The 27,869-nt window shown below is 38.4% G+C and overlaps 1 protein-coding gene across 1 annotated transcript in view; it reads left to right on the top strand.

Annotated features, from left to right (window-relative positions):
* FAF2 (Fas associated factor family member 2) overlaps nt 1-27,869 on the top strand; it is a 72,230-nt gene that overhangs the window by 8,116 nt on the left and 36,245 nt on the right. The window contains exon 2 of the mRNA XM_005682743.3: nt 26,939-27,007. Within this exon, the coding sequence (XP_005682800.1) occupies nt 26,939-27,007 (69 nt within the window). The remainder of the gene's footprint in view (nt 1-26,938; nt 27,008-27,869) is intronic.

Below are 27,869 nucleotides of genomic sequence, written 5' to 3'. Positions count from 1 at the left end.
TGAGTCGCAGCACGCCAGGCCTCCCTGTCCATCACCAACTCCCGGAGTTTGCTCAGACTCACGTACGTCGAGTCGATGATGCCATCCAGCCATCTCATCCTCTGTCGTCCCCTTCTCCTCCTGCCCCCAATCCCTCCCAGCATCAGAGTCTTTTCCAATGAGACAACTCTTCGCATGAGGTGGCCAAAGTAGTATTGGAGTTTCAGCTTTAGCATCAGTCCTTCTAAAGAACACCCAGGACTGATCTCCTTTAGAATGGACTGGTTGGATCTCCTTGCAGTCCAAGGGACTCTCAAGAGTCTTCTCCAACACCACAGTTCAAAAGCATCAATTCTTCGGCACTCAGCTTTCTTCACAGTCCAACTCTTGCATCCATACATGACCACTGGAAAAACCATAGCCTTGACTAGATGGACCTTTGTTGGCAAAGTAATGTCTCTGCTTTTCAATATGCTATCCGGGTTGGTCATAACTTTTCTTCCAAGGAATAAGTGTCTTTTAATTTCATGGCTGCAGTCACCATCTGCAGTGATTTTGGAGCCCCCCAAAATAAAGTCTGACACTATTTCCACTGTTTCCCCATCTATTTCCCATGAAGTGATGGGACCAGATGTCATGATCTTCATTTTCTATGTTGAGCTTTAAGTCAACTTTTTCACTCTCCTCATACTGATTTTGATAATTGTAGAATGATCTCTGTTGTTTCCAAGGCAAACCATTCAATATGATGGTAATCCAAGTTTATGCCCTGACCAGTAATGCTGAAGAAGCTGAAGTTGAATAGTTCTATGAAGACCTGTGAGACCTTCTAGAACTAACACCCAAAAAAGATTCCTTTTCATTATAGGGGACTGGAATGCAAAAGTAGGAAGTCAAGAAACACCTGGAGTAACAGGCAAATTTGGCCTTGGAGTACAGAACGAAGCAGGACAAAGGCTAATAGAGTTTTGCCAAGAGAATGCACTGGAGTTTTGCCAAGAGAAACACCCTCTTCCAACAACACAAGAAGACTCTACACATGGACATCACCAGATGGTCAACACTGAAGTCAGATTGATTTTCTGTCTTACTTAGTATGATATTCTCCAGGCCCAGCCATGTTGCTGCAGATAGCAATATTTCATTCTTTTTTATGGCTGAGTAATATTTCATTGTACATATATGTGTATGTATGTGTACAGGCTGTATCTTTTAACTGAAGTATAGTTGGTGTACAATATTATATAAGCTACAGGTATGCAGTATAGTGATTTGCAGGTTTTAAAAGTTTACTCCATTTAATAGCTATTATAAAATATTGGCTGTATTTCCTGTGTTGTACAGTATTATCCTTGTAGCTTATTTTACACGTAGTTTTTTTGTACTTCTTAATCCCCTATCCTTATATCGTCCCTCCTATCTTCCTTCTCCCCACCAGTAGTCACTAGTTTGCTCTGTCTGTGAGTCTGCTTCTTTTTGTGTTATATTCACTAGTTTATAGTATTTTTTAGATTCCACATGTAAGTGATACTGTATAGTATTTGTCTTCCTCTCTTTGACTCACTTAGCTTAACGTAATACCCTCCATTTGCAGCCTGTCCATGTTGCTGCAAATGGCAAAGTGTCACCTCTTTTAATATATCAGAATTTTTTAATTAATTAATTATTTTGATTGTGTTGGGTCTTAGTTGCTGCACCGGGCTTTCCCTAGTTGCCAAGCAACTCAGGGTCTACTGTCTGCTTGCAGTGTGTTGGCTTCTCATTGCCGTGGCTTCTCTTGTTGCAGAGCGCAGACTTCAGGGTGTTTGGACTCAGTAGTTGTGACATGTGAGCTTAGTTGCCCCGCAGCATGTGGAAATCGTCCAGGACCAGGGATCAAACCTGTGTCTCCTGCATTGGTAGGTGGATTCTTTACCACTGGACCACCAGGGGAGTCCACATTTTGACCTTTTTTGTTTTGTGTTTTTCAGGTATATACTCAGGAATGGAATTGCTGGCTCATATGGTAGTTTTGCTTTCAGTTTTTGAGAAACCTCCATACTGTTTTGCACAGAGGCTACACCAGTTTACATTCCCACCAGTGGTGTGCAGGGTTCCCCTTTCCTTTACATCCTTGCCAGCGTTTGTTATTTGTGTTCTTTTCATGATGGCCATTCTGAGAGGTGTGACGTGATAACTCATTTTGGTTTAGACTTTGCATTTCTCTAATAGATAATGATGTTGATCATCTTTTCATGTGCCTGTTGGCCATCTGTGTGTCTTTGGAGAAATGTTTATTTCAGTCTTCTTCCCATTTTTTGATTCCGTTATTTGGGGGGTTTTTTGATGGTGAGTTATGTGAGATGTTTGTAATATTTTGGATATTAAACCTTTGTTGGTTGCATCATTTGCAGATATTTTTTGCCATTCCTTTAGGTTGCCTTTTTTTTCCATTTTTTGATGCTTTTGCTGTGCAAAAGCCTTAACCTTTGATTAAGTCCCATTTGTTTATTTTTGCTTTTATTTCTTTTGCCTTGAAAGACTGATCTAAGAAAACATTGCTGTGATTTATGTCCAAGTATTTTTGCCTGTGTTCTCTTCTAGGAGTTTTATGGCTTGGTGCATTATATTTAGGTCTTTAAACCATTTTTATTTTTGTGTATGGTGTGAGGGAGTGTTTCTGATTTCATTGTAGCTGTCCAGCTTTTCCAGTATCACTTGTTGAAGGGTGTCTTTTCCTTTACATATTCTCGCCTCCTTTGTCATTAATTGACTATAGGTGAGTGGGTTTATTTCTGTCCTTTGCCCATTTTTTAATTGGGCTATTTCTCTTGTTGTTGAGTAGTAAGTATTCTTTATGTATCCTGAGTACAAGTCCTATGTCAGATATATCATTGGCAAAATATTTACTCCCATTCTCTGAGTTGTCTTTTCACTTAGTGGTGTCTTGGAAGTTTTTTAATTTGATGAAGTCCAATTTGCTTGCTTTATCTTTTGTTGCTTGTCCTTTGGCAGTCATACCTAAGCAACCATGGTGTAATCCAGGGCTACAAAGATTTACACCTGTTTTCTTCTAAGACTTGTAGTTTTAGCTCTTACGTATAAGGTCTGACTCATTTTTAGTTAATGGATTTTAGATCGGGGTCTAACTTCGTTCTTTTGGATGTGGATATCCAGTTTTCCCAACACCATTTCTTGAAAAGATTATTCTTTCTCTATTGAATAACCTTGAAACCCTTGTTTAAAATCAGTTGACCATAACTAAGGATTTATTTCTGGACTCTCATTTCTATTTCATTGGTATCTATCCTTATGCTGTTACTACACTGTCTTTGACTATTGCAATTGTGTAATAAGTGGAAGTCAGAAAGTAGTCCTCCTCCAACGTTGTTCTTTTTCAGAACTGTTTTAGCTATTCTAGATCCTTTTCATTTCCAAATAAGTTGTAGCATCACCTGTGTCAATTTCTGCAAAAAAGGTAGCTGGGACTTTGATAGGAATTACCAGCTGGAACTTTGATAGAATTTGCTGTTTACCCTAGATCAATATGGGGAGCCATGCTATCTTAATACTAAATCTTTCAGTCCAGGAATATGAGAATCTTTCCATTTATTTAAGTCATCTTTAGTTTCTCTCAATGTTTTGTAGTTTTCTGTGTACAAAACTTGTACTTTTTTTTATTAGGTTTATTCCTACATATTTTATTCTTTTTGATGATACTGGGAAAGGAAAGGTTTTCTTAATTTTATTTTCAGGTTCATTATTAGTGTATAGAAATACAGAAATAGAACTGATTCTTGTGTACTGATTTTGTATTGTTCAACTTAGTTGAACTCATTTTTAGTTCTCTATTCATTTTTTTTTAAACTTTTAGTTTTTTCTATATATAAGATTATATTATCTGTGAATAGTTTTGCTTCTTATTTTCCAATCTGGATGCCTTTCCCCCACTTCTTGCTTAAATGTTTTAATATAATGTGAAATAAAAATGGTCAGAGTAAACATCTTTGTCTTGTCCTAATCTTAGGATGAAATTATTTAGTCTTTGACCATTATTATACTAGCTGTATTTTTTTTTAATTTATTTATTTTTAACTGAAGGATAATTGCTTTATAGTATTATTTTGGTTTCTGCCAAGCATCAACATGAATCAGCCATAGGTATACCTCTGTCCCCTCCATTTTGAATCTCCCTCCCCATCCCTTCTAGGTTGTTGCAGAGACCTGGTTTGAGTCCTTGAGTCATGCAGCAAATTCCCACTGGCTGGCTGTTTTACACATGGTAATAACGTGTTTCCATGTTACTGTCTCCATACAGTCCACCTTCTCTTTCCTCCTCCCCTCTCACCCCCCTTGTCCACAAATTTGTCCTCTGTGTCTGTGTCAGCTATGAATGTTTCTTGGATCAGGGTGAGAAAGTTCCCTCCTATTCCCAGTTACATTTTTATCATGAAAGGGTGTCTTGGATTCTTAAAGGCTATAAGATAGTGCATGTAAAGTGCCTGAGAAATACTAGGGCTCTATCCAAAAAGAGGCTGTTTGGGAGATGGTTCGGTTGTGCACATTTTTTTTTACATTTCTGAATTTTTCCAGGGAATATTTGATAAAAGAGTAGAATTGAGAATTTGTAAGAATGTTGTCCTTTTTTAAAATTGGAATTAGAAGACAAACACTTATCAAGTAGCTTAACATATACTTGCAGAGAAGGCGATGGCACCCCACTCCAGTACTCTTGCCTGAAAAATCCCATGGACGGAGGAGCCTGGTGGGCTGCAGGCCATGGGGTCGCGAAGAGTTGGACACAACTGAGCGGCTTCACTTTAACTTTTCACTTTCATGCGTTAGAGAAGGAAATGGCAACCCACTCCAGTGTTCTTGCCTGGAGAATCCCAGGGAGGGGGAGCCTGGTGGGCTGCCGTCTATGGGGTCGCACACGGTCAGACACGACTGAAGTGACTTAGCAGCAGCAGCTAAGGAGTGCAAGTCCTCTTCACAAAGAATATATACAGAAAGTATTTTAAACAGAAGACTTGTCTGGTATTTTTCACATATACAGAATTAACTCTGATTTGGGAATTAAAAGTGTTAATTAAACTTTGTAAAGTTTTTTCACTTGAAAACTCAAATCTAGCTTATAGTTTTAGTATCCTTGGATACATTTTCTATAAGCTTAATATTAATACATTATATTTCATTAGATTTTACCTAGTCTTTTCACATGCAATGTGATGACATTTTGATTCTGTCTTCCTTTGTTTGTTAATTGGGAGTCTTCTATAAAGATATATGTTCCCTCACCTGTTTAGTTACACTAAGTTATAGTATGTATAGGGCTTCCCTGGTAGCTCAGCTGGTAAAGAATCTCCCTGCGGTGTGGGAGGCCTGCGTTCAAACCCTCGTTTGGGAAGATCCCCTGGAGGAGGAAATGGCAACAGACTCCAGTATTGCCTGGAGAATCCAAGAGAGAGAGGAGCCTGGTGGACTACAGTCCATGGGATTGCAGAGTAAGACATGACTAAGCATAGCACACAGTATGTATAATAAAGGCAAAATAAACATTTAATCCTTTCAGTTATTAGTTTTTAAATAATGAGTTGATTCCCAGCATCCTAGAAAGTAACCAGCCAGATTTTTTAATTTTTAATTGTAAATTTTTTAAATTTGCAATGAAGTCATGGGTGTAAACATATTTAATGTTGTACATTTCATGCCATTGTGCTTATTGATGCTTAGATTGGGCCATCTTTGACAGTTGTGAGTGTTAGTTTGGTTCCCGATGACCTTTTTTTTTAAGGAAAACCTAATAGATGCACAATTTTATTTTTTCAGAATCACAGAAAATATTTCCCTTTTGAGTTTGTAAGAGCCTCGTGTTTCTGTTCCTAAAGACTTTTTATTATATTGTCATGGCCCCAGTAGCCTTTGATAGCTTTCTAGCTTTCTGATGTTGTGAGATGTTTGACTCATCTTGCGCATTTTCTACCTAAATCTTGAATTACCCATTTCTCCAGGAAATGTGTGTGTGCCTTGGCTCATTGCTCTTGGATTGTTCTAGAACTTTTTAGTTAATTGAACTAGGAAATACATGTATAACAGAGACACACACACATATTTGTATTTAATTCATGATGAAACAGTTTTATATTTCCAATTCAAATTCAGGACTGCTAGTTAAAATTCTGCACTATGTTTCCCCTCTCCTTTCTCTATACCAAAAAATGTGGTTCTTAATGAGGTTAACATGATGATTCATTTGCTTTATCGCATAATCATCACTTTAAGTGTCTCAAAGTAATACCCTTACTAGTAACAACAGTATGATTATTTGAAACAGCTTAAGCCTTTTTATTGTAGAATGTATAGTCAGTTGCGTGTGCATGCTCAGCTATGTCCGTATCATTATGTCTGCAGTGAGACAGACGTAACTGAGCATGCACACGGTCAGTGTAACCCACTCACCAGGCTCCTCTGTCCATGGAATTTTCCAGCAAGGATATTGGAGTAGGTTGCAGTTTCCTCCTCCAAGGGATCTTCCTGACCCAGGGATTGAACCAGTGTCTCCTGAATGGGCAGGCAGATTGTTTACCACTGTGCCACCAGGGAAGCCAATTTTACTGTGTTTTCAAGTCATGTGGCATAGTTTTGAGTTGTTACGCTACTGTCTCTACATTGATTTTTACTTGTGATGTTTAGGGATTGTTGGTGCTGCTGTTTTTTAAATTTTGTTTTATAAAACAGCAATATGATTCCAAAGTCAAATCTACATGTAGCAATATATTTAAAGAAATCTAACTCCTTTTACTCTCCCTTATACTCTGTTCTGTTCCCTGCCTTCTCCTACTCCTATATAAGCTTAGAATTAAAAAGAGAACAAACCCTTTTATTTAAAAATGTAAGTATTAAGTAAATATATTTATGACTCCCCCGATAAATGGTGATGTTTATTACACACTTTTCTCCACCTGCTTTTTATACTTATTATTTTCTTGTGATCACTTCATGGCAATGTAGGAAATTCTCTCTTTGATATTTACAGCTATGTAAATATATGGTATACATACCATAATTTAGCCCCCTCCTGATGGATATTTGGGTTATTTCTCATTATTTGTTATAATAAATAACATAATGGTAAGTAGCCTTGTGTACTTAACATTTTATTTTTTTAGTATTTCTGGGTCAAAGGGTTAAATATATATATACATATAAATATGTAACATTGCTAGATATTGCCAAATTTTCTTTCTGAGGATTGTACCATTTTATGTTCCCACTAGCAATGTTTGAGGGCCCCAACAACCTGACTAATAGAATATGTTGTCAAATTTAGTGTAGTTTTTAATCTACTTTTCCCTTATGAGTGAGGTTGATCAACTTTTATATTTTTAAAGACCATTTGAGTTTATTTTTCTATGAATGGTCCACTTACCCACTTGTGTAGCAAGTTATCCTTTTCTGGTTTTTTTTTTGGCCTCACTTTGAAGCATGTGGGATCCCAATTCCCTGACTAGGGATTGAACCCATGCCCCCTGCAGTGGAAGCACAGAGTCCCAATCACTGGATCACCAGAGAAGTGCCATCCTTTTTCTTCTGTATTTTTTTTAATTCATACATTAGGGATGTTAACTGTTCACCTGTTAAATAAGTTGCAGGCATCATTCTCAGCTCTTTTCATTTTGTATGATGCTGTTTTTTGACCACACTCATGTTGTGGGTTTTTTTTTTACACAGAATTTTGTTTGTGTAATATAAAATCTTTTCCTTTATTGCTTATGAATTTTGAGTCATGGTTAAAGACTTCCCCACACTTAGGCAGTAGGAGAATTCACTTATGTTTTCTTCTAAACAGTTGTATGGTTGGGCTCTTAAAATTGAGCAGTAAAGAAGCAACTCAGTTACAAAGTAGGGTAAAGATCTGAACTGATACCTCACCAATGAAGAAATATACAGGAGATGGTAAAGAAACATGAAAGATGCTGAACATCAAGTATCATTTAAGGAATTGCAAACTAAAACAATGAGATAACCACCATAAACTGTTAGAATGGCTAAAATCTAAAACACCGAATGCAAGGATATGGAACAACAGAAATTCATCCATTACTAGTGAGAATACAAAATAGTACAGCTACTTTGGAACAGTTATGCAGTTTCTTAAAAAAGTAGACATAGTCTTAGGGAATCCCCTGGTGGTCTAGTGGTTAGGACTCTGAGCTCTCACAGCCTGGCTTCAATCCCTGGTCAGGGAATGAGGATCCCGCAAGCTGTGCAGCCAAAAAAAAAAAAAAGGAAACATAGTCTTAACCATATGATCCAGCAATATTTACCTAAATTAAATAAAAGTAAAATAAAAATACTTTATGTCCACACAGACACCTGCACACACACAAAAAGGTGGAAGAAACAAAGGTGTCCTTCAGTATATAAATGGATAAACAAACTGGTACATCCGTACAATAGAATATTATTATTCCATCGGGACTGGGGGGAAATGAGTTCTCAAGTCGTGAAAAGACACAGAGGAACCTTGGATGAATATTGCTAAGTGAAAGAAACCAGTCTGAAAAGCTTCTATAGCTGACTCCAACTATATGCTTTTCTGAAAAAGGCAAAACTATAGAGATAGTATACAGATCAGTGGTTGCCAGGGATGGGGGTTAGACAGGAGAGAACAAATGGAGCATGGAACTTTCAGGGCAGTGGAACTCTTTATGGCACCATGATGTTAGATACATGACATTATATATTTGACAAGACCCATAGGGTGTACGACAAAGAGTGAACCCTAATGTAAACTGTGGGCTTTAGTTAATGCAGTTATAATGTGCGCAACACTGCAAGACGTTAGTAACGGGGAAGTGGATATTGGGAAGGGAGTATAGGAACTCTCCATACTTTGAGTTTTCCTGTAAACCTAAAGCTAAGAAATAGGGTCTACAAGTGTTTTTCTTTGTTTTTGTTTATTTTTAAACTTTCTTTTGCTCTTTGTTTTGAAATTGTTTTCTCAGTACAAAATTCTGTATGCGGTTAAGTCAGTTCCTCAACTTTGTTTTCTGTTCCATTCATCTTACACATAACTACTCATAATTGTATTGTGCAAACTCAGGGAGATAGTGAAGGACAGGGATGCCTGGTGTGCTGCAGTTCATAGGATCACAAACAGCCAGACATGATTGAGCGACTGAACAAGAGATAGTATATTTTAATTTAAAGAGGTGGTCTCTTTGCTGCTCTTTTTCAAGATTTTCACAGATTTTCTTGTTTACCTGCTTTTCCAAAAGAATTTTGTAATCAGCTTCATAAAATTGAAATTTTATTTAATTTATGAATGAATATGAGAGGATGTGATTAACATTTTGTCTTGTTGAGTGCTGTTATTCAAGAACACAGTTACTGTCGTCTTGTAAGCTTTTGGACAAACTGATTCTGTAGTTCTTGCTGGGCTTTTGTTTGTTACATCTTTATGTAACAATTACAGGCATTTGTGATCAAGTTGATTCAAGTTTGGGGTTGTTTCTTCAGAGTGAGCTGGCCATCATTTATACATTCCTCTAAGTGTTTTCAGGAATAACATTTGTGTAATTGGCAGAGCAGTATAAATTCAAATTACTCTGAGTGGAGGATTATTTGTACTGCAGATATTCTTTTAGAAGCAAATCTCTGCGTGTGTGTGTGCACGTGCATGCTCAGTTGTGTCCAACTCTGCAATCCAATGAACTATAGTCCTGTAGGCTCCTCTGTCCAAGGAATTTTTCAGGCAAGAATACTGAAGTAGATTGCCATTTCCTTCTCCAGGGGACCTTCCCCACCCAGGGATCAAACCGTCTCCAGCATTGTAGGCGAATTCTTACTTGCTGTGCCACTGGGGAAACCCTGCCTGTCTTTGAGGTGAATATTGGTAAAGATTAATTTTGTCAATTTTCTTTTGGGCCAGTTAACGGTCTTTTAATATATTTAGGAAATCTTAGTGGCCATTTATCCATATTATGTTTTTTCTTAAAATGAATAGCAAAAAATAAGTAATAAAACTGAAGATTTGATGTTAATGCTTCCAGTTGTATATGTGTGTCTTTAAACTCTTATTTCATGAGAGTGTCAGTTTCTTGGAATAAATTTAGAAGAGAAAGTGTTTTCATGCTAAATATCTGTGGAATTTTTTTTTTTCAGTATGTATGCATGTGTATATGTATTAATGTTTATAAATTCATGTTGGAGTTGAATGTTGTTGTTCAATCCATATGTCATGTCCAGCTCTTTGCAGCCCCACAGATTATAGCACAACAGGCTCCCCTGTCCTTCACCATCTCCCGGAGGTTAAACTCATGTGCATTGAGTCACTGATGCTATCCAACCATCTCATCCTCTGCTGCCCCTTTCTCCTTTTGTCTTCATTCTTTCCCAGCATCAGAGTCTTTTCCAGTGAATCAGCAGTTTGCATCAGGTGTCAGTATTGGAGCTTCAGCTTCAGCATCAGTCCTTCCAGTGACTATTCAAGGTTGATTTCCTTTAGGATTGACTGGTTTGATCTTGCTGCCCAAGGGACTCTCAAGGGTCTTCTCCAGCACCACAGTTCAAAAGCATCAATTCTTCAGCACTCAGCTTTCTTTATGGTTCAACTTTCATATCTGTACATGACTACTGGAAAAACCATATTTTTGCCTAGACGGACCTTTGTTGGTAAAGTCATGTCTCTGATTTTTAATACACTGTCTAGGTTTGTCATAGGTTTCCTTCCATGGAGCAAAGGTATTTTAATTTCATGGCTGTAATCACTGTCTGCAGTGGAGTTAAATCAAACCAAAAAATCTACCACACGCACTCTATCTGCATTGCCTCTACCCTAGTTTATACTTACATTTCAATATACTTTGAACTATTTCAGTAACTGTACCAGTGCTCCTGGTTTCAAGTCTCTCTCCTCTTCGATTTAGCCTTCTTAGTTTTTCCAGAATAATCTTTCTAGCAAAGATTTGATTGTGTCACTCATTAAGATTTTTTGTTTGCTTTGTATTGATTAAACCAGCATGAAATCTTTCTTTACTTCTCATGGTCTGACTCCTATTTCACTGTTCAACTCTATAATATTCTACCCTTTCTATTTCTATTCCAGGGATATTTTTTAGTTTCCCTAACGTGACATTCTTTCTCATTCCTCTGTGCCTCTGTACATATTCCTCTGTTGTCTGAAACACCTCCTTCCAACAGTTTCAGCTCAGAACTTTGATATCATCCTGAGTCCCCTGGAACACTTGGATTTGTTTACTGCTAGTATATGGTCGTTGTCATAATCTAATTATTTACAAGTCTCTTTACACCACAAAGTTATTGGGGATCAGAACTGTGATTTCTTTGTGGTGCTTGCCACATGATGTCAGTTACTGTTTGTTGAGTGAATTTAATAATTCACCAGAAACTCCACTTCCCAGAGGGGTTTTGTTGTAGTGGTATCCTTGTCTAGTTGTGCTCAGTCTTATCTCCCAAGGCGTGTGGAATCTTAGTTCCTTGACTAGAATCGAGCCTATGTCTTCTGCATTTGAAGGTGGATTCTTAACCACTGAATTAACCAGGGACTTAATCAGGGAAGTCCCAGTGCATTTGTTCCTGATGTTTATCTCTCTTTGTTTTTCCTGCAGCTTTAAGTATCCCTTTTTTAGGAGGAAGGGAAAAACAAAAAAAATCAATTTATTTGATTTCTAGAAAACAAAGTAATCTGATTGTAGTACTTCAGAACCTTTTAATCAAGTTCAAGTTCATCTCACATCAAAAATGTGTTTTTCCTCCAGTTTTTAAAACATGGTAAAATACATAGAAAATTTACCATCTTAGCAATTTTAAGTATACGATTTAGTAATAGCAAATACATCTGTAATGTGCAACCATTATCATTCATCTTCATAACTCCTTTCATCTTGTGAAATTGAAATTACACCCATTAGACAGTGACTCCCATTTCCGCCTTCCTCTAGCCCAGGGCAGCCACCAGTTTACTGTCTTTCGCTATGATTTTGAGTGCTCCAAATACTTTATAGAAGTGGAATCATGTAGTAGTTGTCTTTTTATGACTGGCTTGTTTTTCTTAGCATAACATTCTCAAAGTTCATCCTTCTTGTAGGATATTGCAAAAGTTTCTTCTTTTTAAAGGCTGAATAATACTCCATTTTACGTATACATACATTTTGCTCATTTGCCTTATCTGGCAATGGACACTGGGTTACTTCCCGTGTTAGCTGCTGTGGACAGTGCTGTGAGCGTGGGTGCACAGGTGTCTCTTCACGACCACATTTATTTCGGGTACACACGCGGAAGGGGAATCGCTGTGTCATATGATAGTTCTGTTTTTGATTTATTGATGAGCTGCACATTGTTTTCCACAGTTGCTGTAACATTTTACATTTCCACCAGTGGTGCACAAGGCTTCTAGTTTCACCACATCCTGGCCAGCACTTTTCATTTCCTGTTTTTTCAGTAGTAGCCACACTAACAGGTGTTAAGTGGTACCTTATAGTTTTGATTTGCATTTCCCTAATGATTGGTGATGTTGAACATCTTTTCATGTGTTTGTTGGTTATTTGTGTATCTTTGCCAAAATGTCTGGTCAAGTCCTTTGCCTAATCAAGTTGTGTTTCTGTTGTTGTTTTAAGAGTTCTCTATATTCTGAATGTTAATTCCTTATCAAATACATAATTCACAAACATATTCTCTCATTCTGGGGTTGTCTTTTTACTCTGGATAGTGTCTTTTGTTGTACAAATTTTAAAAATTGCCACAAAGTCCAGTTTGTCTCTTTCGTTTTCTTGCCTGTGCCTTTGGCGTCACTTTGAAGAAATCGTTTCTAGGACTTCCCTGGTGGTCCACTGGTTAAGGCTCTGAACTTCAAATCAGGGTCCACAGGGAACTAAGATCCTTCATGCCGTGCAGCCAATTTAAAAAAGCAAAAGAAAAATCATTGCCAAATCTAGTGTCAGGAAGTTTTTAGCTTATGTTTTTTCCTAAGTGTTACATATATATAGCTTTAGGTTTTACTTTTGGGTCTTGGATCCATTTTGAGTTAATTTTTATAGATGGTGGGCTTCCCTGGTGGCTCGGATGACAGAGAATCTGCCTGCAGTGTGGGATACCTGGATTCAGTCCCAGGGGAAGATCCCCTGGAGGAGGGCATGGCAACCCGCTCCAGTATTCTTCCCTGGAGAATCTCCATGGACAGAGGAGCCTGGTGGGCTACAGCCCTTGGGGTCGCAAAGAGTCAGACACGACTAAGCACATGGTGTTAGGTAAATGAGTAGGGAAAGCAACTCCTCTTTGTTTCTCCTTTACTCTAAACAGATGTGTGGGTTTTCCACACATCAAGCAGTTCTCCCAGATTCAATTTAGTTCTGTTTGGACACTGTCTGCCTGAAGTTAGCATCAGATCCCACAAGATAAGCAATCAGCCCCACAGGACTGCCCTCACTTCCAGTGCCACCTGAGCTTCTTACTGACCAGCTATAAAGTCGGGTTCACATGACCCCCATTTGGGGTTTGATAATTGGCTAGAATGGTTCACAGACCTCAGGGATTCACTTTTGTTTATTGATTTATTACAAAAGATATAATAAAGGATACAGAAAAACGACCAGATAAAGAGACATGTAGGGCAAGGTCCAGAAGGGTCCCAAGTGCAGGGCAGTTTCTGTCCCAGAGAAGCTGGGATACGCCATCCTCCTGGCATGTAGATGGCTTAATCTCTGAATCTCGTACTATTAGGGTATTATTTATGGAGGCTTTATCGCTAAGGCACAACTGACTATTAACTCCATTTCCAGCTCCTCTCTGGAGATTGGGAGGTAGGGCTAAAATTTTTTTTTAAATTCTTTATGTATCTGGCTGCCTCAGATCTTACTGCAGTGCACAGGCTCTAGTGTACCCAAGCTTATCTGTTGCATATGGGACCTTAGTTCCCTGCAGATTCTTAACCACTGTACCAGTAGGGAAGTTCTGGGGCTGAAAATTGAAGTTTCTAATCACGGTTTTTCTGTCTGATGACCAGTCCCTATCTGAGAGTCACCTTATCAGAGCAAAAGACAAGGTTGTCATCCAAGAAATTCCAAGGGATTTCGGATGTCTCTCAGGAATCAGGGTCAAAAAACAAATATTAAAACACAAGATGCTCCTAGTGTTCTTATCACATAGGAAATTACAACAGTTTTGGACACTCTGAGTCAGGAACTGGGATCAAAAACTAAATGTTAGAACGCGAGTCTTGTGGTATTTGCAGCAAGCTGTATGTCAGGAACTGGGGGCCGGAGACCAATGCATATGTATGTCAGTCTTCATGTCTGTGCCACACTATTTTGATTGCTGTAACTTTATAGTAAGTTTTGAAATCAGGAGGTGTGAGTCCTCTATCTTTGTTCTTCTTTTTCAAGATTATTTTTGGCTCTTCAGGGTCCCTTGAGATTCCATATGAGTTTGGGTATTGGTTTTTCTATTTTGGCACCCAAAAAAAGATCATTGAGATTTTGATAGGGATTGCTTTGAATCTGTAGCTAACTTTGGGTTGTATTGACCTTTTAACAGTATTAAGTCTTCCAATCCATGAACACTGGGTGTCTTTCCATTTATGTAGATCTTTTAATTTCTTTCAGTAGTGTTTTGTAGTTTTAATTGTATAAGTCTTTTATCTCCTCAATTAATTCCCAAGTATTTTATTCTTTTTGATGCTATTATTGATGGAATTGTCTTCTTACTTCCCTCTTTAGAGTATTCATTGTTAGTGTAAAGAAATGCAACTGAAACTTCTATGTTGACTTGTATCATGCTACTTAGTTTGATTCATTTTTTAGTTCTAACAGGGATTGGGGAGATCTTTAGGGTTTCCGTATATAGGAAGTTATGTCTCAATTGATTTTAATAGATAGCTATCATACAAAGTAGTTTCTCAAACCACAGTGTGGTTAAGATAGAAATTGATAACAAAAATAAAATTGAAAATTTCATGAATTTATGTAAACAGCACACTTAACCAATGGATGAAAGAAATAATCACAAGGAAAATTAGAAAATATGTAGAGAGGAATGAGAATGAAAATACAGTGTGCCAAAGCTTACAGGATGCAGCAAACAGTGCTTGGGGAGTGGTAGGGGGCATTTGCAGCTTTTAAACATGAATGTTAAAAACACAAAAGATCTTAAATTTTAAAAAGTAATAATAAAAGGTCTTCCTGGCATTTCAGTGGTTAAGATTCCATGCTTCAGTGCATGGGGCACAGGTTCGATCCCTGATCAGGGAACTAAGATCCTGCCTGCTGCCAAAATTCAAAATATAGTATAGTACGGTACAGTACAATACCAGAAGATTTCAGATAAACAACCTAACTTTATAATTTAAGAAACTAGAAGGGGAAGAACAGACTAAACTCAGAGCTAGTGGAAGGAAGGAAATGTAAAGGAGAGAGCCTAGGTAAACAGCAGAGAGAATAGCAAAATAAGACTGAAAATCAGTGAAATCAAAAATTGGTCCTTTGAAATCAACAAAATTGACAAACTTTTTAGCAAGGTGGAATGAGGAAAAAAGAGAGAAGATTCAAATTACTAAAACCAGAAAGGAAAATGGGGGAACTTCCCCAGTGGCTTGGTGGTTAGGGCTCTGCTCTTCCACTGAAGGGGTCATGAGTTCAGTCCCTGGTTGCGAAACTAGGATCCCGCATGTCCCACGGCCGAAAGAAAAAAAAAGAAATGGACACATTACCAATTCTGTTTAAAAAAATGTTTTGAAGTGAGTACTGTGAACAATTGAATGCCAACAAATTAGATAACCTAGATGAGATAGACAAATTCCAAGAAATACAAAACCTACCAAGACTAAGTCTCAAAGAAATAGAAAATCTGAATAGACCTGTAACTAGTAAGGAGATTGAATCCATAGTTAAAACTCTCCCAACAAAGAAAAGCCTTGGACCCAGTAGCTTCACTGGTGAATTGAACCAAACATTTGAAGAACTGAAAAGGAGGGGAACACATTCTAAGTCATTCTTTGAGGGCAGCTTTAGCCTGATACTCAAATACTACTAGAAAACTACAGACCAGTATCCCTTATGAACATTAATGCAAAAATCCTCAAGCAAATACTACCAAACTGAATTCAACAGCATATTGAAAGGAGTATACACCATGACCAATGGGATATATCTCTGGAATGCAGAAGTGGTTCAATATATGAACCAATCCGCATAGTACTTCACATTAAAAAATGAAGGGGAAAAATCCACATGGTCATCTTAATTGATGTACAAATGTCTTTCTTGTCCTCATAAACCAAGGTCCGTTATAACATTCTCAGAATCCCAGGGACAGAGGAGCCTGGTGGGCTGCCGTCTATGGGGTCGCACAGAGTCAGACACGACTGAAGCGACTTAGCAGCAGCAGCATGTTTCTTAAAAATAATAGCTAAATTGAGCATTGTACACTTACTCTTTACAACCTAGTGAGTTAATGAGTATTTTTATTTACATTTTACCAGTAAAGAAACAGAAACTCAGAAAGATATTTAAGGGCACCAAGCTAGTGAATGGTAGACTTAGAATGAAGGATTGTTGAAGACTGGAGTGTCTTCTAAATTTCCGACAAAGTTCCATCCCTTATTCCACCTACTCGTAATTGCTTGGATAAATATTGTGGGTTTGTTTAAGAAGCTGCTATGTGTGTATGGTTAGCTCTTGATTCATATGGAACATTCATTTGACATCTCTTGATTGTCTATACCTGTGGTTCACAAACAGTTCTGTAGGAAAACTCTTCAAACATATTAGTTTGAGTTCTTTAAAAAAAAAAAACTTCCTTTATGTGAAGTTAAAGGTTTTTTTTTTTTTCTTTTTAACTGAAGGCAGGAGTTTTCAAGGCCTTTTTAAAAAAATTATTGGGAATTTCCAGAACGGAGATTTGATAAGCAGCATTTTCCAGTCTTACTTGACACCAAACTAAATTCAAAGAACAAATCTATGCTGATTATTTGTTGACCCTAGGCATAAAGGAAAATAATTTTATGTACATTTATGAGCTGTTACTTAGCTGCCTGTAGATGAAGAGAAGAGAAGAGAAGATGAAGAAAGAAGAGACTGGGAATAAGACTGGATAGTTCTACCATTCTCTTGCTCTGTGACTTGGGAAAGCTTGTTCACTTTGCTAAGCCTTAGTTTCCTTTTATGCAAAACAAGGGGGTTGAAATATTGGGTTCACTTTATCATTTCTTTAATGTGAATATAGAAAAAAAATTTCAGATGTTGTATTGTCAGTTGAACAAAAATTTTGTTGAAAATTTCCAAATTGAGAATTTATTGAAAACTTCTTGTTTTTAACATGAATTAATTAAATAATGGGAGGCAGTGTAGCATAGGAGACAACCTGGACTTCGGAGATTGTTACTCAAGGTTTTAATCTTGGCTGCACCACTTATTATTCTTAAATAAGGATATTCTTATACAGAGTACATGCCCTCTTGAATACTTGGGTTTCTCAGTGGTGAGAATGAGGGCTTTATTACTTACAGTGCTTATTACATAGGAATAGGTGCTTAGTAAGTGGAATCTGCAGGTATTTAATTTGGTAAATCAGTAATTAAATGTAAATAATAAAGATTGAGTATAAAAGCTTTAGTTACAGATTAGAGCCTAGGTTGAAAGCCTAGCCTTTCACTTCCTGAAAGGACTTCACTTTCCATTTCTCCTGCTGCCACCAAAGAGGGCATATTGCTTATTGTATAAAGCAAAGCTATCTGTGTTGGAGGAAGGAGAGAACAGAGATCTCTGCTTTCTGCTAAGTTTCTCTCTGGGAATAACTGAAAACAAAAGTTAAAATATGCATCCTCACTAGGAATAAAACTACCATCAGTTCAGTTCAGTCGCTCAGTCGTGTCCGACTCTTTGAGACCCCATGAATCGCAGCACGCCAGGCCTCCCTGTCCATCACCAACTCCCGGAGTTTACTCAAACTCATGTCTATCGAGTCGGTAATGCCATCCAGCCATTTCATCCTCTGTCGTCCCCTTCTTCTCCTGCCCCCAATCCCTCCCAGCATCAGAGTCTTTTCCAATGAGTCAACTCTTCACATGAGGTGGCCAAAGTATTGGAGTTTCAGCTTCAACATCAGTCCTTCCAATGAACACCCAGGACTGATCTTCAGAATGGACTGGTTGGATATCCTTGCAGTCCAAGGGACTCTCAGAAGTCTTCTCCAACACCCCAGTTCAAAAGCATCAATTCTTCAGCGCTCAGCTTTCTTCACAGTCCAACTTTCACATGCTTACGTGACCACAGGAAAAACCATAGCCTTGACTAGATGGAACTTTGTTGACAAAGTAATGTCTCTGCTTTTGAATATGCTATCTAGGTTGGTCATAACTTTTCTTCCAAGGAGTAACCGCCTTTTAATTTCATGGCTGCAATCACCATCTGCAGTGATTTTGGAGCCTCCCCTCCCCCGCCGCCAAAAAGTCTGACATTGTTTCTACTGTTTCCCCATCTATTTGCCATGAAGTGATGGGACCAGATGGCATGATCTTCGTTTTCTGAATGTTGAGCTTTAAGCCAACTTTTTCACTCTCCTCTTTCACTTTCATCAAGAGGCTTTTTAGCTCCTCTTCACTTTCTGCCATAAGCGTGGTGTCATCTGCATATCTGAGGTTATTGATCTTTCTCCCAGCAATCTTGATTCCAGCTTGTGTTTCTTCCAGCCCAGCGTTTCTCATGATGTACTCTGCATAGAAGTTAAATAAGCAGGGTGACAATATACAGCCTTGACATACTCCTTTTTCTATTTGGAACCAGTCTATTCTTCCATGTCCAGTTCTAACTGTTGCTTCCTGACTTGCATACAGGTTTCTCAAGAGGCAGGTCAGGTGGTCTGGTATTCCCATCTCTATCACATTTTATTGTTTATTGTGATCCACACAATCAAAGGCTTTGGCATAGTCAATAAAGCAGAAATAGATGTTTTTCTGGAACTCTCTTGCTTTTTCCATGATCCAGCAGATGTTGGCAATTTGGTCTCTGGTTCCTCTGCCTTTTCTAAAACTAGCTTGAACATCTGGAAGTTCACGGTTCACATATTGCTGAAGCCTGGCTTGGAGAATTTTGAGCATTACTTTACTAGTGTGTGAGATGAGTGCAATTGTGCGGTAGTTTGAGCATTCTTTAGCATTGCCTATACGACCCAACAATCCCACTGCTGGCCATATACCCTGAGGAAACCAGAATTGAGAAAGACGCATGTTCCTCAGTGTTCATTGTGGCACAGTAGCTAGAACATGGAAGCAACCTAGAAGTTCATTGGAAGATGAATGGATAAGGAAGTTGTGGTACATATACACAGTGGAATATTACTCAGCTATTAAAAAAAGGGAATGCATTTGAGTCAGTTTCAATGAGATGGATGAACCTAGAGCCAATTATACAGAGTGAAGTAGTCAGAAAAAGACAAGTATCATATATTAACATGTATATGTGGAATCTAGAAAGATGGTACCAGCTATCCTATGTGCAGGGCAGCAAAGGAGACACAGCCATAAAGAACAGGCTTTTGGACTCGTGGGAGAAGGAGAGGGTGGAGTGATTTGAGAGTATAGCATTGAAACATTAGCATATGTAAAATAGATAGGCAGTTGGAGTTTGATGTATGATGCAGGGAACCCAAAGCGAGAGCTCTGTGACAACCGGGGTGAGGTGGGGAGTGAGGGGGATTCAAATGAGAAGGGACACATGTATGCCTGTGGCCAGTTTGAGTTGATGTATAGCAAAAACCATTAAAATATTGTAATTATTCTCCAATTAAAATAAATACTTTAAAAAAAAATGTATCCTCAACAAGCTAGAGCCAACAAGCCAAGTAAAATTTAGAGAGTACTTAGATTTCAACTGAGATTTTGCCCCAACCTCCTCCAGTGTTTGTTAGTTATAAACAGATGAGATGTAGAAAGAAACACTTCTTAGGAAAGCACTCTATAGTGATTATGTTAGAGTGATTAACTCTAGTTGCCCAGTCCCTTTCCAAGTAGTTGAATAATATATATGGTTGTGATACCTTCCTTGAGTTACGCTTAAGGAAGAGATGAAGGATCAGAATATTTCAGAGGTAGGTTGCCAAGTAATGTTGACATCCTATTATCAACTGACTTGGGAAAGGAGGAAATTAGACCAAGGCTGGAGTAGAAGGATATCGAATAGTTCACACACTTCCCTCTAATCTCCATTATGCATTTTGTTGTTTAGAGATTGATTGGAGGTCAGGGTGTTTTTTGCCCTAATGATAAATAACGCCTTTCTCCTACTAATGCTGTCAGTCTGTTGTTACTGTTGTTGAGTTGCTAAGTCCTCTCCAACTCTCTGCAACGCCATGGACTATAGCCGCTATACCAGGCTCCTCTGTCCATTGGGTGTTTCAGGCAAGAATACTGGACTGGGTTGCTGTTTCTTTCTCCAGGGGATCTTCATGAACCAGGTATCGAACCCTGATCTCCTGCACTGGAGGTTGATTTTTTTTTTAGCCACTGAGCCACCTTCTGTTACATTTGTATAAGTCAATGAAACTAAGTGTAGCCTTTGTGCTACATCCTTCCTGGGGGCAGTTCCTGGACAAGGAATTAGCTCTGGCGGGGAGGAGGAAGGGAGAGACCATCTTGGAACCAGGGATGACTGTCAGTAAGACAGACTTGGGCAAACCTGCCCGAGTAGGAGATTTGTGGTAGACACTGGTCCTGAAAGATTAGAGGGTGCCAAAGTTAAAATTTTCTACATATTGAAGCTATTTTGCCAGTGCCATCTCATGTCACCTCAGATGTCTGTAGATCTGAATGTAAAAGCAAAATTCTGAAGAGCAAGCCAGTTAGGGGAGATTACAGATTTAGTTGACCTTCAGTGAGCACTTACTGTGTACCTGAATTAGTGTGGAGTGTCTTTCACATAATTCTTTTTTAAAGAGTCTTGATATTCTCAACTGATACTGGGTATGATGATACCCATAGGATTGTTGAGGAAAATATATAATTCCTTACGCAAAGTAATAGTGAAAAGAACAGTACTTAAAAGCTAGAGGGGGATGAAGTAAAAGTTGATCACTGACATGAGAACAGTGTTCGTTTAAATATTTTCTGCTGTATGCTAAGGTACTGCACTGGATCTAGGGGATATAGAGAGAAGTGGGTCTCTTTTCAAAAGAAAGTTCCTTTTTAAAAATCATTTACTTATTTGACTGCACTTGGTCTTCGTTGCTTTGCTCAGGCTTTCTCTAGTTGTGGCAAACAGGGCTATTCCTCTTGTGGTGTGCCAGCTTCTCATTGCGGTGGCTTCTTTTGTTGCAGAGCAGAGGCTCTCGGGTGCGCAGGCTTCAGTAGTTGTGGCTTGCGGGCTCTAGAGCACAGGCTTAATAGTTGTGGCTCACGTGCTTAGTTGCTCTTCGCCATGAAAGATCTTCTCAGACGAGGGATCGAACCCGTGTCCCCTGCATTGGCAGACAGATTCTTATGCTTTGTGCCAGTTCCTTTTAAGAGAGAATTACAGGAGCCTCCCTGGTGGCTCAATGGTAAAGAATCTGCCTGCCAATGCAGGAGACAATGGGTTTGATCTCTGGTCCAGGAAGATGTCACATGATTCTGAGCAGCTAAGCCAGTGTGCCACAACTATTGAGCCTGCACTCTAGAACCTGGGAGCTGTAACTGTTGAGCCCACATGCTGCACCTGCTGAAGCCTGTGTGCCTGGGAACCGTGCTTCACAGTAAGAGAGGCCACTGGGGTGAGAGGGCCACGAACCGCACCTAGGGAGTAGCCTCGGCTGGTGGCAGCTGAAGAGAAACCCACACAGCAGCGGAGACCCAGCAGGCCCAAAATAATAAATGAAGGAATAAAATTTAAACGAGAATTACAGCCTGTTGGGTTCTAAAGAAACAGTTTGGGAGGAGCTTGAAGCCAATAACTGAAGTTATTAAATATAACGTTCCCTCAGCTTCTCTGTTTTACTTCTCTTTTTTATGTGCTTACAGCTAAATGTGTTGGAGGTGAGGAGAGAATTGGTAGCAAAGCTTATGTAGTGTCTCAAGCTATACCTGTTACAGTCTTTCTTTTTGAAGAAAGCTGGCATTGCAAAACTTAATTGGCATGAAATGATTATTGGCTTGAGACATACTTAGCCTTTGACTCACATTGAAACCAACCCTAATCAGTGTAAATTGAAATGGTCCTTTTAAAGTGCATTTTAGTGTGTTTTAGCAGTATGTATCAAGAACATAAAAATATGTACATTCCTTGGCCTGTAATTTTTAGCTGGATCCTCAGGGGGAAATCCTCAATACAGAGAAATTTTATAAACAGAAGTGTTCATGAGAATGCTATCTTAATAGCAAACAATCAGAAGCACTTACAGCATCTGTATGTCAATTGTTTTTGCCAATTAACATATTATGTGACAATTAAAATGATTATGAACTTTAATTCTTAAGGGAATATTCTGCAAATAGGTATTTTTTAACTACTAGTTTAGCCTCTAGTTAGAATATTTGGAGTTTAATTTTTCAAAAAAAACTCAGGGTATTAATGTACAGTGAACTTTGGTGAGAATGTCTAGAGAGTTTCACTTAATAGCTATGATTATTGAAGCTTATCCTAAAAGGTCTTTTTAACTTGGACAGCCTTTTTCTGTAACCTTTTAAGCCCTTACTGTGTACCAGGGGTAGGCGTGTGTGCATGCGTGCACATGCGCTCGCTCAGTTTTGTCTGGTTTCTTTGAGACACCATGGACTGTAGCCCACCAGGCTCATCTGTCCATGGAATTTTCCAGGCAAAAATACTGGAGTGGGTTGCCATTTCCTTCTCCAGAGGATCTTTCTGACCGAGGGATCTAAATTGCATCTGTTGTGTGCAAGGTACTGGGGAGCATTATATAGAGATGAATCACATTCCTTGCTCTTAAGGAGCCTGCATCCTGTAATAAGGCAGTAGAATGAGTGTAAATAGCCATAATAGATGATAGAAAATGATAGGTGTATAAGAGAGCTAGAAAATATTTTTGGTAAAGACCCAGTGGTCATTCGTACCTTGAGAAGAAGGTAAAAGTAAAGTCCAGTTCTTAAGGAGAATATGTAGAGAAGTGGAACCCTGACATCCCGGTTCTCTGCAGTGGATGGCAAAGAAATCAAAAGTTAAAGGAGATTCTATTACTAGCTTGGTACAAAAGTAGTTGTAATTTAAAACTGTGACTTTAAAAAATTTTTTTATTTGGCTGCACCAGGTCTTAGTTGCGGCTTTCAGGATCTTTGATCTTTAGTTGTGACATGTGGGATCTAGTTCCTTCACCAGGGATTGAACCCAGGCCTCCTGCATTGGGAGCAGGGAATCTTAGCTACTGGACCACCAGGGAAGTCCCCAGACTTTGAAATTTAAATCATTATAACTAAGTTCAGACACATCTTTATTGATCAAAATAGGAACCATTACAGTCAATGCATTTTTGCCAACAAGAAATAAGTTTGTTTTTTCCTGTAGCATAAAAATCCATGCTTTGGGATTCAGCGGACTCTTGGAAAGCATTTTCTGCATCCTGCTGGTTGTGGAAGCGTTTTCTCTGCAAAAAGGTGTCGAGATGCTTGAAGAAGTGATAGGTGGTTGGCAAGAGATCAGGTGAATATGGTGGATGAGGCACAGTTCTGTAGCCCAGTTCAGTCAACTTTTGAAGTGTTGGTTGTGTGACCTGCGTCATGCATTGTCCTGGAGAATTAGGCCCTTTATGTTGACCAGTGCCAGCTGCAGGGGTTGCAGTTTTCTGTGCTTCTCTTTGATTTGTTGAGCATACTTCATGTGTAATGGTTTAGCCAGGATTCAGAAAGCTGTAGTGGATCACACCAGCAGCAGACCACCAGACAGTGACCATGACCTTTCTTGGTGCGGGTTTGGCTTTGAGAAGTGCTCTGGAGCATCTTCTCCATCCAGCCACTGAGCTGGTTGTTACTGGCTGTGTAAAATGCACTTTTTGTCACATGTCACAATCCAGTCGAGAAATTGCTCATTGTTTCATAAAACAAAAGGAGACAACACTTCAAATCTTTTTTTTTTTTTTGATTTGCCGTCATCTCATAAGGCACCCACTTAACGAGCTTTTTCACTTTTCCAGCTTGCTTCAAATGCCAAATGATCATAGCATGGTTGACTTTGAGTTCTTTGGCAACTTTTTGTGTAGTTGTAAGAGGATCAGCTTCTGTGATTGCTTTCAGTTGGTCATTGTCAACTTATGATGGCTGGCCACTATGCTCATCTTCAAGGCGCTTGTCTCCTTTGCAGAATTTCTGGAACCACCACTGCATTGTATGTTCATTAGCAGTTCCTGGGCCAGATGCGTTGTGAATGTTGCAAGTTGTCTCCCTGCTTTATGACCCAGTGAGCTCAAATTTAAAAATCACTCGAATTTGCTTTTTGTTTAACATCATTTCCCTAGTTTAAAATAAATATAAAATAAACAGCAAGTAATAAGTCATTAGCAAAAAAAGAAAAGTGAAATGCACATTAAAATGGTGTATAACATCACCACATTTATTTAAGAATGTATTCCGATATCAAACAGCAAAGTTCAATGAAAAAGTGCAGTTACTTTTGCACCAACATAGTACAAGCCAGAAGGGAATAGCCAAACTAGTAAGAGGCCCAGATGGTCAGGAACCAAAATTAAAGATGATCAGAGATGTCATAGCCATCGGTTCTTAATAGATCTCTAGACTTCTTAACAGAGCTTTCTAATTTTCCAGTATTTTAAACATAAAAATATATTAACAAAGTTTCTATACTGTGTAATTTAAATTTTTTTAAATTTCTGTGTAATTTTAAAAAATAAACAATTGCATACCTAAAGAATGCAAACTTTAATTTTTGTTTTGTTCTTTTAAGCTCTGGAAAGGATATTCAGTCCAAATTAAATCCCTCGTGTTGTACATAAAAGAAGCTGGAATTCAATTATGTCTGATCCTTGAATCATAGGTTACAGAACCAAAACAAGAATCTCACCCTCTTGACTCACCAGTGCATGTTACCACATTCTTGTCAGGTTGAAATCAATCTCTTTTTTCCAGTTGCTTGCTGGTTATTAAGAGGGATTTGTTGAGGATAGAGACTGCGTATTTATCCCTGTATCCCTGGATATAGTAATAACACAGAATAGACAATAACAGTAGACATAGGCTGCATGAAAAGGATAGATGGGTAGGTTTGGCTTCTCTCTTAGACCTTGAAGGAAGGCTAGGATTTAGCTTTGTGGAAGTTCTGGTCATTTGGTATACACAGAAGCTGTTAGATTTGTTGAGTTTTGGATACCTAAGGGAAAATAGAAAATAATGCCAAAATCTAGGTTGGGGCTACATTGTAGGAACACTTGAATTCCATAAGAATTTTGGAATTTATTATCCAGTTAGCTGAAAAGTTTTGAGCAGAGAAATAACACATACACACACAGGAGTGGGGAGACCAGGGGAGGTGGGGAAGAGTTAGGAAGAGAAATTATTTTGACCATTCACTTGAGGTATCATAAAAACTTGATTGAAGATGTTAGCTGTGGGAATGGAAATATGGTTATAGATACAGAAAACCATCAGAACTTGGTTACCGATGAAGTGTGTAGTTCAAGGTATAGAGTACTCAGAGATGCGACCGAGGATCCAGATGTCATCTTTGCTTGTATAGTTTGGAAGGTGGTGGTGTCATTAACACATACAGTAGTTTTAAATGATATATTTGAGGTACTTGTGCCACATCTAGATGGAAATGTTGAATAGGCTATTGGAAATGTGCTGCCAAACTTCAGGAGAGAAGAAGTACATTTAGGAGTCATTTGAGCAGCAAGGATCATTGAAGGCTGAGGATTAAATGAGATTGCCAGGAAGAGGTAAAAGCCAAAGGCACATCTTCAGGAAATGTTCTACATTTAGAGGCGGATGAGAGAACAGTCCTCTAGTCAAGGCTATGGTTTTTCCAGTAGTCATGTATGGATGTGAGAGTTGGACTGTGAAGAAGGCTGAGCGCCGAAGAATTGATGCTTTTGAACTGTGGTGTTGGAGAAGACTCTTGAGAGTCCCTTGGACTGCAAGGAGATCCAACCAGTCCATTCTGAAGGAGATCAATCCTGGGGTTTCTTTGGAAGGAATGATGCTAAAGCTGAAACTCCAGTACTTTCGCCACCTCATGCGAAGAGTTGACTCATTGGAAAAGACTCTGATGCTGGGAGGGATTGGGGGCAGGAGAAGAAGGGGACGACAGAGGATGAGATGGCTGGATGGCATCACCGACTCGATGGACGTGAGTCTGAGTGAACTCCAGGAGATGGTGATGGAGAGGGCCTGGCATGCTGGGATTCATGGGGTCGCAAAGAGTCGGACACGACTGAGCGACTGAACTGAACTGAGAGAAGAGTCAGAGCAGATTTATTTGATCATAGACAAAGTGAAACCTAAAAATCGTGTAAGGAGAAAGGAGTAGGGAGAGTACTTACAGGAGGGAAACATCTGAATTACAGATTCTTTTTAATAAAAAGTTTTACAGTTTGTATTATAAGCTAAGTCTTACGCTGATAGGTAAGGTATGTAAATTAGTAAAAGGCATGTTTTGCAGAAAACCTGCATTATATGAGTATGTATTATAAACAGAATAGATGTTTAACATTGAAAAAGACTTTTGCTGAATGTAGAAGTTGAAGAAATCTTTCATTTTTTAAACTTAAATTTGAGAGAATATAGTCAAGTAGTCTTTTTAATTAAAAGCCTTGAAGTTAAGACAAGAAATTTTTTGTTTGTTTTAATATACATGATAACCATTTGAGTGAATTCTGAATAGTGATGTTTTACCATACTTGAATATCTGTTTGCCTTCAGCACTTGATAGAGTATTTCCCCTGCAGTATTTATAAGTATTCTAATAAGGGTAAAAATATCCACCATGTACTGTTGGTTTTCCCTAAGTAATTTTTTGTGTTTATCTTTCAGGATCTGACTGGCATAGAATCTATGGATCAATGTCGCCATACCTTGGAACAGCATAACTGGAACATAGAGGTATTATAGGATTCATTATGAGTGCACTTATTTCTTATTCCCTGCTCTGAAAACAGATCTCAAAGACATGTACGTTTCTTTTTTTCCTTTTCACAGCAAAAATCTTCTCTCAATAGTTTTTTTTTTTTAATTTACAGCTCTTTAGTCTTTAAATTACCCACTCCAGTGTTCTTGCCTGGAGAATCCCAGGGACGGAGGAGCCTGGTAGGCTGCTGTCTATGGGGTTGTACAGAGTCAGACACAACTGAAGGTCACTTAGCAGCAGCAGCAGCAGTAGTCTTTAAATTTGTGTGAAAGGTGAAGATTATGATCAGAGTTTATAAAATCACAGGAAAGATTGTGACCAAATCCCTCAGTATAGTGTCCCTCCCTCTTTATTTTTTCTTAATGACTCTTTGGGGAAAATACTGGTTTTTATATATTTGATTTACAGCCAGATTCCATAATGTGAACCTTTTTATTAAATATTTTAAAATTTATTTTTCTGAATTTTCTATTTGGTTATGTTACCTGCAGCTCAATTTTTTTTTTTTTCAGTATATGGATCTTTTGTTTTATTTAATGATGAGTTGGCTAGTACTTCAGAATAATCTCAATTAATAATGGTAATGGCAAACACCTTGTCTTCATTATAATGCCTCCAATGTTTTATTATCAAGTGTAATGCTAGTTATTGTTTTGAGATAGAGCTACTAGAATGTAATAAGCTACATGAGAGCAGAGTGTTTTTGGTTTTTTTGACTGCTGTATTCCAGCATCTAAAATCGATCCTAGTATATCATAGGCTCTCAAATATCTGTTGACTGTTATTCTTTTCTTGCTTTATTAGTGGATGTTGAGTTTAATCAAGCACACTTTTGAT

The sequence above is a fragment of the Capra hircus genome, chromosome 7 (assembly GCF_001704415.2).
Source record: "Capra hircus breed San Clemente chromosome 7, ASM170441v1, whole genome shotgun sequence".
Lineage (NCBI taxonomy): Eukaryota > Metazoa > Chordata > Mammalia > Artiodactyla > Bovidae > Capra > Capra hircus.
Note: the sequence above shows the minus strand (reverse complement) of the source record. Positions and strands in the feature narration are given on the sequence as shown.